Raw genomic sequence first — 13,429 nt, 5'->3', positions numbered from 1 at the left:
TCCCCTCAATTTGAGGCAGAGTGTCTGGACCTTGGTTATGGATACATTTTCTGATGCTCTTATCAGATCCAACATCCTCAAACCTGCTGTCCTCTCTATAACATGTGGTTTCGTGTAATTATCCCTTGGCAACTATATCGCTTCCATCTTGCCATGTCCCTTTTCTTCCCCTCAATCGATATTTCCACAATAATTGTTCACCCTACACTCATTGTTCTAATCTGGCAATACATGGCATCTTTCTGTTGACCCCTGGTCTATAGCAGCACCCCACAAGTATTTTGTCATTTGCCTCTATCTCTTACCAGACAGTATAAAATGAACCATCTCCCTCAGACCTAAAATCCTCATTAACTTCTATTTTTTATTGTTGTAATTCTGTAGCTATCAGCAATACATCATCTCCTGTCCTGTTTGTTCTATTCTCCCTGAAAACACAATACTCTTTACATTCTCTCCTTTTTACTATATCATTTTCAGACAACCTGGTCTCACTGATGCCTATAATTTTTGGCCACATTGAACTTACTAATGCCAAAAACTCCTCACCCTTATTCCTGATACTTCTTGCATTCATGTACTGCACAACCACAGATGCCCTTCAACACTTCTGCGCATGTCAGAAGAAGAATCCATTCCAATAATAAGGTGATCAATGTGTTTCTTGGGATGAGTGTTTATTATTATACATTGGAAAATTATCCTTTATTTTATGAAAATTTTAGTTTTTAAAGTGTTACCACTTTTTTTACTTGTACAACAGTTGGAAAATTTATGTATAAAGCACGTGATTTCACATGTTGGTGACCAATTCGTACATTCTTTATTTATTTCTCCCCTTCAGCATGAACCGGCTATTCTTGGCAGTCTGGCAGATGCGGTCCTATGAATTGTGGGGCATACAATACATGCATTTCAACATCCTTTTGTACCCATAGTTTCCCATGTGTATAGCACACCCACACTTCATAGAACCTTTTATGGCAGATTGCCAAGAATAGTCAATTCATGCTGAAGGGGAGAAAGAAATAAAGAATGTACGAATTGTTTCCAACCTGAAATCACGTACTTTATACATAAAATTTTCCAACTGTTTTACAAGCAAAATAGTTACCACTTTAAAAACTACAATGTTCATAAAAGAAAAGTTAATTTTCCGACATGTAATAATAAACAACTCATCCCACAATACAGATTGATTACCCTATTATCAGAATGTATTGATCTTCTTCTGACATCTGCACAAGTGTCAAAAGATCTAGCATCTGTGGGTGTACAGTAATGTCATTACCAACCCATTCAAAATGGAGATCTGTGAAATCCCATTTGGCATTGCTTTATTGTTGCTTTATTGTTGCTTAACCTTTTAATATTTTTATTATCCAAATATATGCACCTACTTCTGATTACCCAGATGAAGATGTAGAATGTTTCTGAAGACATTCAAAATGCACTAAACAATGCCAAATCAGATGACATAACTATCGTTATGGGAAATCTAAATGCTAAAGCAGGCCCAGAAAAGATCTCTTCTTGCATGTGAAACCAGGGCCTGGAATATAGAAATCCAAGAGGAGAAAGATTAATACAGTTTGGGGAAGAAAATAATCTGGTAATAGCAAATACTTTATTTAGCCACCCTCCTAGAAGACTGTACACATGGAAAACCGGAGACAGCTGTAGGAACCAAATTGACTATATAATGATTAAAAAAAGATTCCAGAATAACATCTTAGAAGCCAAAACATGCCCATAGGCTGATATTGATCAGCCCACAACTCTGTGGTCATTAAAGCAGCAATAAAATTAAAGAAAACAATGGAACTTCTAAACATAGAAAAATATGATCTTGGCTCACTTAAAAATCAAGAAATACAAGATAAAATTTTTAAAGGAACTGGCACAATCCACTGCTGTTAATGTTCCTGATCCCACCAAGTGTCCTTACCCTAAAGATGAGATTGAGGATGGATGGCAGAAATTTAAAGAGGGCATAAAAAAGACAGTAAAACAAACAATTCCCAAATTTGAGAAGAAAATGAGTAACCTCTGCATGAACGACAAGATACTGAAAATGATGGAGGAAAGAAAGAAATACAAAAATCGTCCTGAATATAAGAACTTAAACAAGGAGATCAGGAAAGAATATAGGATTGCAAAAGAACTATGGCTCAACAACAAATGCAAGGAAATTGAACTTCTGGACAAAAAGCACAAAACCAGATAACTTCATGAAAAAGCTAGGTAGCTAACTAGCAAATCTTGCAAAAGGGTAGTCACTCATTGCATTGAAGATACCAGTGGAAACATCCTAATGGAGAAAGACAAAATAAGGGATAGTTGGGTAGAGTATTCAAAGGAACTCTGCAATCATGATAGAATAGATAATCCAATGCAAGACGATTTGGAGGGGCTTACTATTCTTACTTGGGAAGTAACAAATGCCATTAGGAAACTGAAACCAAGAAAAGCTCCTGGAATGGATGGAATTATGGCAGAGTATCTAAAGGCTTTAGATGATAAGGCTATGAGATCACTGACTGACATATGTAACAAAATATACGAAACTGCACACCTGCCAAAAGATTTTAAGCACTCAATATTCCTACTAATACCTAAAAAATCGAAGACAATCAAATGTGAAGAGTACAGAACAATCAGTCAGATAGCAAAAGTTATGTTATATATCATCCTAGAAAGAAATAAACATAAAATCCAAATGGAAATTAATGAAACACAATCTGGTTTCCAGGAAAATAAAGGAACTAGAGAAGGACTCTTCAACATTTGAACTATTATAGAAAGATATCTGGAGAAGCAGAAAGAAGTCTACTTATGTTTTATTGACTACACAAAAACCTTTGACAATATACAACATGACCAACTAATCAAATGCATTAGAAATTTAGGAGTAGATGGTAAAGATACTGGATTACTGATAAATCTATATTGGGAGCAAACTGCCTCAATAAAAATATCAGGAGAAATCTCAGAGGAATTCCCAGTAAAGAAGGGTGTCAGACAAGGCTGTGTTCTTTCTCCTATATTTTTAACCTCTATACTGAAAATGTCTTCTAGCAATTAGAAGAATTTAAAGGAGTCAGCATAGGATATAAACAACTTAAGATATGCAGTGATACAGTACTGCTAACTGAAAATAAAAAAGATCTTCAAAACCTACTAGAAGAGAGACGCTGAAGGTAAGTGAAAAATATGGACTTAATTTCAACTTCAAAAAAATCAAAACCACGCTGGTAACAAGAGAAAATGGGAAAATACCCGATATAAATATTAAGACCAGAGGAAATACTTTAGATCAAGTAGAGAGTTATATATATTTGGGTCAACTAATTACAGAGAATGGAAAGTGTGATAAGGAAATATTACGAAGAATAGAAATTGCTAGCTCAACCTTCATTAGCATGAAAAACATTCTGACCTCAAGGGAAATTTGCACAAAAACAAAAATTAGGCTAAAATTAGGCTGTCCAAATGCTACACATGGTCAAGACTGCATGGAGCACAAACTTGGATAATATCAAAATATTGTGAAAATTAACTAAAAGCCTTGGACTTGGAGATGTGGATCCTCAGAAGAATTCTTAGAGTCCCATTGACTGCCAAAAGAACTAATTTAGAAATATTAGAGATGATTGGAGAAGATAGGAATCTGTTGAAAATCATTAAGAAAAGGAAAACCACCTACTTTGGTCACATACTAAGGCATGAATCCCTACAAAAAACACTTCTAAAAGGAATGATACAAGGAAAAAGAAGACGAACAGATTGGATGGGAAATATTAAGGACTGAACCTTTTTGTCCTATGAAGAATGAAAAGAGAAATACAAAACGGTACATGGTGGAAGCTCATGGTAGTCAAACTCCTGGAAGGAGATGACATCTGAGAAGACAAAAATCCTTTCTGTACACATGCTCATTTATCACAGGGGTGGCCACACACATGCTCGATTCTGTCCTCCTTACTATCTCTGGTTTTGCACTATCACACTGTCACTAAATAATGCTTTCTCCAAGCATATAACTCCAAAACTATTTAAATGTAATCCATTGGGCATATATATGTCCTTTCGTCCATCAAATTCACTCCATACATTGATAAACTGCACACCATTCCTCCTACACAATCTTCTCATTGATTATGGCCTTTCTCAGTTCTGTTCTATCACTGAAATGACACTCACAATCTTTACTTTCTTACTGTTCAATTATAATTTTCAATTATTAACTTAATACTGTTTTTGATATGTCTTTGTATTAATGCTTTGCAACTGCATATATACAGTTAAAATCTTCGCACCAGGTACTGAACAAATTGTGTTGTATTTGGATTTTTCAGTATGTGTAAGCAACCTAAAATTAAACTTAAATAAAAATGAAATAAAAACCCTTATCCCACCTACAGTATGAATAGTGCTTGAAGTAGAAATCTTTTGTTTTGTGGTGAGAGCCACATAACAGTAATGAAAAAAAATTTAGATAGATCTTTAAACTAATGAAAGCTTAGTGGATCTTATTTCAGCCAACCTTAATGAGACATTAACAATTTGAATTCAATTGGCATATTTAAGGAGGAAGAGGTAAGTCATGAATACATAAATTCATTACATACAAATATCCAGCAATTTGCTGTTATGATGTTATGTCTGGTGCAGTAAATTACTGTGGCATGGAACAAATTCAACGACGTCCTTTAATCTCTAGTCATACATGTGTGCGTTTATGATTGGATGGCAGGATATAGATGGAGGAGGAGAAGATTGTAAATTGCTACAAAAATTGACCATCTGATAATAAATAGCACCTGCATGTGTTGTTATGGCTTAGTAAATGAGTACAGGAAGTGGTAGATTCATTGAATTATAATGTGGGATCAGTGATCACATGATTCTATTGACATGACATGAAATACATGTATTTTAGTGACAAATCAACCTATATTCCTTTTGGCAGTGTTTGTCATGTGTATTCATTCATGTATTCTATTTCTCTTTCATATTTAGAAAAAAATCCATTGTTCATATACACTTTTATATGTAATTTCCTTTTATTATTCATACATCTGTATTTTCACAAATGCCTAAATTTTACAGACTGGAATGAAGTTGTATACAGATAATCCTCACATTATGCAGTAGTTATTCCTGTAAAATCTTGTGTAGCTCAAAATTGTTAATTTAAAAAAGATATAAAAAAAAATCTTAAATAAAAATTTTTACTCGTGTGTGTATGTGTATACATACATATATAAAATTTTATAATAAAATAAACTAAGAATGATAAAAAAAAATTAAAATGGAACTACAGCAATTGCTACCTGTTAACGTTTTTATAGTCCAGTTATTTTTAGCTTCTATCCACTGATCAGATTTTCTTGTGTTGGGGTTGACCCATCTTGTTCTGATGTTCTATACCTGAATGCTGTGTGCTTAGAGATGGATCATCTAAATTCTTTCAGAATCAACTTTTGCTGTGGTGTAGGGATTTTGATGCCTTTGCAATTAATTCTTAGCAAATAAGATCTTTAGATGAGCTAAGTATGCTTTTAATTTTGTGGGAGGTTTAAATGTTGCTTTAATATTGTATGCAGTGTTATATCTATTTTTTCCGTTATCCCTTGGATCTATGGTGTGGTATGACTGGCATTTTTGTAATCTTTTTTTATCCCTGTTAGCATTACTGCAAACAATTCTGTGAATTTTTTTTATAGCTGCTCTTTATAAAGGCATAGTTTGTAATTTTCTATTCATTCTTCAGCACCTGCTCATCAGAGCAAATTGTTATCTCTATGTTTGAGCATGCTGATGACTTGTAGTTTTTGTATTGGATGATAGTATGAGTCTTTGCATATGTGTGTGTAGGTTTACAGTAGAATATGAAGGAAAGACAGCCTGAGAAAAGACATTTGACAACAGCGTTATTGTTTTCAATCTGGATGGTAAATTGGATGCATTTGTTATTTGTGTTTAGGTTGTTCAGGAATGTATTTAATGTTTGGCAGCTGTGAAATGGCAAATATGTTATTAATATATCTGAACCAAACTTTTGCCACAAACATGGTCTTCATCTGGACATAGACTAGGACAAAACTTTAATTCCAGTTGCACAGAAACCAAGTTTTTGGGGCTCATATTTGACAACTCCAAGTTTGGTTACAACAAAAAAAATAGTTATCAGAATCCTTTTCAATAATGATAATAAAGACAATAAATAATAAAATAATAATAAAATAAAATAAGTACCATACATTAGGAGAATATCTGAAAAGGTAGAAGTCTGCATAAACACAATGTTAAGGAAACATTCAAACCTTCCATTGGTAAACTGGAGTTTACAAAATCCAGTGCATCCTATTTCCCAATTGTAGGGAAATAGGATGCACAATTCCCACATTTAAAAAAAAAAAAAAAAAAAAAAAAAAAAAAAATACAAATGACACATTAAAGTCTTGCATTATGGTAAAACAAACCTTTCAGATCATGCACTCCAAACCTGTCACAGAATTAATTGAAGTGGGACCAAGTCCCTACACTGCACTTAACTTGGTTTTAAAGAAAATTCATAGAAGTTTGTGAGATTTGATTCATCATTCCAATCTCAATAAGAATGATGGATAAGCTATTCCAGGAGTCTGGAAGACCCATGTAGCATGCAAGTATAAAACATCAGATGAACAAGATAACAGAATCCTAACACAGAAAACCTGATGAGTGGACAGCACCTAGAGAAACAGGACTGTAATATGTTAAAACGTAGCAATTGATAATTGATGTAGTTCCACTTTTATATTTTTTTAAACCATTTTTAGATTATTTTATTATAAACCTCATTAAAAATTTTTATTTTATTTAAAAAACATTCCAGACATGCTCAGTGGGATTAATAGGTCAGGAGACATTGCTGGCTATATGTATAATAATCTCTTCTAGAAAAGATTTGTTTGTGAAGCTCACAAACGAATGAGGATTAGCATTATCTTGTAGGATAAATGTCTCCCCTGTAGCACTCACATATGGATGAACATAGAGGTCCAGGAACTCTGCAGCATACATTGTTCCACTAGGAAATACGTGTCAGTGCATCCACCCAATAAGATGCCTCTTCAAATCATCACACTACCTCCACCATAAGTGTTCCTTTCTTGGATATTAGAGTTATGATAATGTGTCTTTGGTTCTCTCCAATTCAGGGCATGCCTCGAATTGTTTTGTAGAGCAAATCAAGACTCCTCTCTAAACACATACCAACTCCCATTGGTCTTGGCTCCAGTTGATGAAGGAGCCTGTCCCATTTCAAATGTTCTCTCCTGTGGTGTGGGAATAGGAGCATGCAGGCTACTGGTCACCTAACATATAGACCACATTCGTGAAGCCTTCTGCACACATTGGAAGCAGGTACGAGTATTTCTGTAGCCGACATGAGGCGAGGTCAGATTGTAGCTGATTCAGGGTAACACTCCTGTTTCAGCAAGCAGATAATCAGTGTTATCAGTCGCCCACTGTGGTTGTAGCCTGTTTGTGACTTTTGAAATTGTTTCCACAATCTGTTAACCACAGAATGACTCACATGCAATCATCTGGCTACTTTTGCACAGCTTTGGCTGGCCTCTAGTCTTATGATGGCCTGCCACCTGAATTTATCAGTTAAATGATGAATTCAGTTGATAATCATATTCAAGAATTTTGATATCATGAAATGTCTTGTTCTCACTTCAGACACAAAATGGAAAACCCACTCCAAAATGCCATTTCAGTGTTGAGGCTCATTTGCATATACCATTTGCATATACCTGATTGTGCTGCTCATTTTTATATGATGACCATGTGCAGTATCACTTTTTAAATGATGCACCTGACTTTCATGTTTTTTACATTTTCTCTCTGAGTTATTCCAATTTTTTTCTTTGTTCCTTAATTTATGGAAACCAGTGTACTATCATGGTATTTATACACCCATGAAGTTACATATTAGGCATATGATAATTAGGGTTTGTCGGTTTTAAAAAAAATGGTTTTCTTGGATAAATTTGTAAAATTCAAAAACCGGTTTTAGATACTACAATTAATATGTAAAAATTAATTAAAGACATTAACATTTTGACTCGCAATTTTGACAAGCATATTGTAGCAAAACTAATCTTCATGAATTAGGCGAACATTTGACATGCAAATGCACAAACACATTCTATTATGCTATTCTGTGTGGCAACTACAGCACACAGACTGACCAATGACATCTGCTTTGCTCATGTGCACACCACCAGACCAGTTTAGTCCTGCGTACTACGTAGTACATAGCTCCGTTCACTTGAGTTTGATCAAAAGTAGAAATAGGAAGTTTATGTTATAGCTTGTTATTATTCTTGTTTTTTTTGGTAAAAACAAAACCAACGCAAATAAATTTATTAATGTCTATTCTAATAATATAACATTTTTTCATTATTAAATATTAATGTCATTGATAAAAAAATATTTAAAATGTCTCATTTGATTTTTAGACCAAAATGAATGTTTCAAATAAGTCGGAGGTTTGGGATAATTGCAAAAAAGGTTGAAAAAGAAAAGGTATGCTGCAGTCATTGTAATAAAATGTTAAGTTGCAAAGGATCATCTATGAGCAATCTCCATAATCATCTGAATGCAGTTCATAAAATAATAATTGACAAGAAAGAAACACCTGGACTCTCCTCCTGCCTGCAAAAACAAGCCAGTATTTTTAATTTCGTGAAAAGCAGCAGTTTAGAAGAAATTATAGCAAAACTTGCTGCAATGGATGGATTGTCCATTAATAGCATTGCAACAAGTTCATTCATACAAGAGTCATTGCAACAATGGGGATATTCATTATCAAAAAACAACTCTCGAAGTAATGGCTTTCATTCATACGTTTTATGACAATGCCAAACTTGAAACTATAGATGAATTGGATTGTATTAAGAAGAATGGTAAAAAATTTTCTATAACTTTAGGTGAGTGGACTAGCAAAAGAAATCGCAGATATTTGAATATCAACATACACCATTTTGCGGAAGATTTTAATTTAGGCTTAGTTTCAGTAGCTAGTTCCTATGATGCAAAGAAAACACTAGAATTAGTTTCTGAGAGGCTACAAATTTTTAACTTGGATCTAGCAACTGACATAGTTGCAGCGACAATTGATGATGCTGCTGTTATGAAGAAATTTGGCCAATTATCACCTATAATTAATGAGCTATGCTTTTCACATGCCATACACTTGGCCGTTATTGATGTGTGATATAAAAATAAAGAAATTTCTGAAACCAATGTATATGTTACAAGGGAGGAATTGGAAGATGACATAAAGTGTGAAGATGACTATGGCAAGGATTTTTTAATTCTCTTGATCTAGATAGTGACTGTGAATTCCCTATGTTTCTGACAATTAAAACAATCAATTCCCCAAATTAGAAAAATTTGCAAATTTTTTAGAAAATCTTCTGTAAGAGATAGCATCCTTCAGAATTATGTAAAACAAGAAAATATAAAGGAATTAAGTCTGATTCTTGACTGCCAAACGAGATGGAATAGTTTAGAGGACATGATTGAAAGATTTATAACATTAAAAGAATGTGTTGTTTTAGATTTGAATGATATTTGTGATTCTCATATGTGGAATGAAGCTCAATATCCTAAAATCATGGAGCTTCTTAAAGTGTTGGGAGCAGTATGTCTAGCAGCTGAGGCTTTAGGGTGGCGAGATGCCAATTTATTAACAAGTGAAGGCATATTTGAATTTTTGTTAAATGAACTAAAAAAATTTTAAGACTGAAATTAGTTCCAAATTAAATGTTTTAGTAGTACAAATTCAAGAAAGAAGACAAGTTGGATTGGTAACCCTTTTGCTATATTTGAAAAATCCACAAAACATTTCAACAAAGAAATCTAGTGTATTTCCACTAGCTTCAAAATTCGATATCATTAAATTATCGGGAAAAATATTGTCTAGAATATATCCAAATTCTTCTATGGAAACAGATTGCGATGATGAATATATGGCATACGGAGAAACTATTAATCAGGGCAATGCTCTAAAAGAAGCCTTGGAAAAATCAATTCATAAACTTCTTGAGGAACCTGAAGAAATAATATCAAATCTGAAGGCCGAATTTTCAGTATTTGAGGCAACCCATAAAAAAACAAAGAATTTAGATTTATTATTTGATGTCCTGAAAACTCTAAACTAAGTTCACTGGCCAGTGGGATAGCTGTACCCACCTTTGCTACGAGTTGTCCTAGTTTGTACTACATGCTTTGGCTTACGCTAGTATCCGCTGCTAATTTTATAGTTTACTATGTTCGGCATGAAACTCTTTGATTCCGATCTTTAAGTTTCTTATTTGGTTTTGAAACAATGTGGGATTTAACCACCTCATTGGCCATTAAAGATCAAATATCTCAAAAGCTTTGTATCCGTCATAAATTTCAATGTAATATCAATGGTATTACAATTTTAATATGCACTTCACATCCATGGGAATGTGGACGTGTATATATGTCCTGGCTGGTAGCGTGGTTAATATCCCCTTAATTTAAATAATGTTACATCATCGAAATGAAGCCTATTGGCTCTTTATTTAAGAGTATTTTCTATTTCAGGCAATTATGTATTTAGAATAAGAACAAGATTAAGTAATCGTTCAGTGGACATTTTATGTTTTTTGAATCATATTTCCTGATGAAAAATACTAAATAAAAATTTACATTTTGTATGGATTTTAGTTTTTTATTTTTTATTTGGTATAGAGTATATTTTTTTAGTTTCATAAATATTAGATAAACTGAAAAATTTTAAAATAAGTATACATTTTTTACTGTAAATATATGTAATTAACATAATTTAATTAATGTTTATAATTAATATATATATATATATATATATATATATATATATATTGTAAAAATTCAAACTGGTTTAACCATTTTAAAAAAAAAAAATACTGGAATTCGAAAACCGGCTTTTTTCAAAAGGCGGTTTTTGTATAAATCCTAATGATAATGGTTCCAGCATGCATCCATAGGTATAATAACAAATTCAATAGTCAGTACTGATATGTCATATAGTTTTTTTTTTAATCTTTGTGTAATTTTTCTGCCCATTATAAAACATTTGAAGTTTTTCTTTATCATATTTTGAAATAAAATATATTTTTAAACAAGCATTTAAAATATTTCTAGATCCGATATATTAGCCAGACACAAGGATTACCAGCTGAGCACATGTTAAATGCCGCCACTAAAACAACCAGGTTTTTTTTCCGTGAAACAGATAGCAATTATCCTTTTTGGAGGTTAAAGGTAAAATAAATCAGTTTTGTTTTTACTTAAGATTGTGAATGAATTAATCTGAAAGAATGTACTGTTGCTTGTAGATCTTTTTTTTTTTTTTTATTTCTCCTTTATCATTTTATATTTACTGAATTTATGCTGCCTTGTGCACTTTCATAATACACCGATAATTTATCTAATTTCTAATAACAAAATTTAAAAAAAAATTGTTATTAGAAATGAGTTGCATCATTCATGTATTACTCAATTCTTATGCCTGGAATCCATTAGTTTTCCTTATGTTTTGATTTCAGATTCCTTTGGTGATTTTGGAGAATTTGGTTTACCTTCTCCTATATTGCAGCTTATTCTGGCTTATGTTAAGAGCCACAAGATTGAAATGTCTGAATTCTTTTGCTTCATAAATTGAACTATGATATGTCTGTATATTCTATTTGATTTATCAAGCACTTATTAAAAATTATTCTTTGAAATATTGGCTCAGTAAATGTCCTGACATGGCACATAACTAGTAAGTTAATGATAACCGTTTCTCACTTTATAAAGCAAAAGGCATAACGTTGTTACTAAAAAAATGACCCATACTGCTTCATTTTGACAATGTAAAATTACATAGGCAAAGTGGATATTAGATCCAACAACATTATTTCAAAGCCAAATGTTTCTAGAAACTATGAAAGTTTCATAAAAATGACCAGAGAGCTTACGAGAATACAATCCTCAGTATCAGAGTTGCCTTAGTTAAAAGACATGAGCGCTGCATAAACGTCCATATTTGCCTTTTATTAGTGCTTTTTTTTTTTTTTTTTTTTTTTAAGTTTCACTTGCCTGACAGCTGTTTTGAACTGGTTGGTTCTCTTTGGAGATTAGGCAGAAACTTTAAGAGAGAGAAAAAACTCTCATTCAGTACTAAGGAAATGAAATGTCAAAGAAATGTATTTTTCATAAGTGAACTCTCATCAGTGCTTAAAAGTAATTACTAAAAAAAGAGCCATACGGCTTCATTTTGGCAATGTCAAATTACATAGGTAAAATGGGTATTAGATTCAATATTATTTCAAAGCTGAATGCTTGTAGAAACTCTGAAAATTTCGTAAAAATGACCAGAGAGCTTACGAGAATACATTTCTCTGATATTTGATTTCCTTATACTGAATGAGAGTTTTTGCTCTCTCTTAAGGTTTCTACCTGGTCTCTGAAGAGAACCAACCAGTTTGAAACAAGCACACTAATGAAAAGTGAATATATGGCTGCTTTGGCAACACTAATTCTATTAAGTAGTACAAACTAAGGCAACTCCGATTCTGAGGATTGTATTCTTGTAAACTTTGATAGTTTCTACAAGCATTCGGCTATGAAATAATGCTGGATATAATATCCACTTTGTGTAGGTGTATATTATTTTTGTTGGTATATTTATGTTTATAAAAACAAGAATCGTAACTTATAATGGTAGTTAACATATTAAACTGTGTGACATTCAGTAATCCAAATTTATTTTGAACTTTCTGAATTCTGGCTTTAGTTCTGTCTTTGATATACCAGAAGCATTATATATATATATATATATATATATATATATATATATATATATATATTTCAGAAACATTATTAATATACAAATAAACAACAACAACAAAAAATAGAACCCTTATATATGCAGGGTTCTATTTTTCCTAATATTCCCCTAATGTTTTTTTACCTTCTTTCATAGCATTATTGTGGAAGGGCTTGTGAACTATTTGTTGTTGTAACTATTCTTAATAAAGGTGTGGCTAATAATTTTATATTCATTCTTTGTTGACTGCTCATCAAAGCAAATTGTTAGTACTCTGTGTTTGAGGGTGCTGATGATCCCCTACTTTTGTGTTGGATGGTGGTATGAAAGATTCATACCACCATCCAACACAAAAGTAGGAATGGCGGAATGGATGGATGGAGATATGAATCTTTGGGTATGTATCGGATTGTGTGTAGGTTTACAGTTAACAATGAATGAGAGCAGCTGGAGGGAAGATATTTGACAAGTGTGTCTAGAAAAAGAAGTGAGTTAATGTTTTCAGTCTTGATGGTGAATTGGATATATTTGTGTTCTTTGTTCTGG

General features: G+C 32.7%; 1 protein-coding gene across 4 annotated transcripts in view; it reads left to right on the top strand.

Annotated features, from left to right (window-relative positions):
- LOC150092678 (uncharacterized) overlaps nt 1-13,429 on the top strand; it is a 387,183-nt gene that overhangs the window by 161,633 nt on the left and 212,121 nt on the right. For all 4 annotated transcript variants that reach the window (XM_090414782.1, XM_090414783.1, XM_090414781.1 and 1 more), the window contains exon 9: nt 11,215-11,334. In XM_090414782.1, the coding sequence (XP_090270908.1) occupies nt 11,215-11,334 (120 nt within the window). The remainder of the gene's footprint in view (nt 1-11,214; nt 11,335-13,429) is intronic.

Source organism: Typopeltis vanoorti, chromosome 25, assembly GCF_054136105.1.
Source record: "Typopeltis vanoorti isolate ZY-2024b chromosome 25, IOZ_Tvanoo_1.0, whole genome shotgun sequence".
Classification (NCBI taxonomy): domain Eukaryota; kingdom Metazoa; phylum Arthropoda; class Arachnida; order Uropygi; family Thelyphonidae; genus Typopeltis; species Typopeltis vanoorti.
This window is presented reverse-complemented; position numbering and strand designations above follow the sequence as displayed.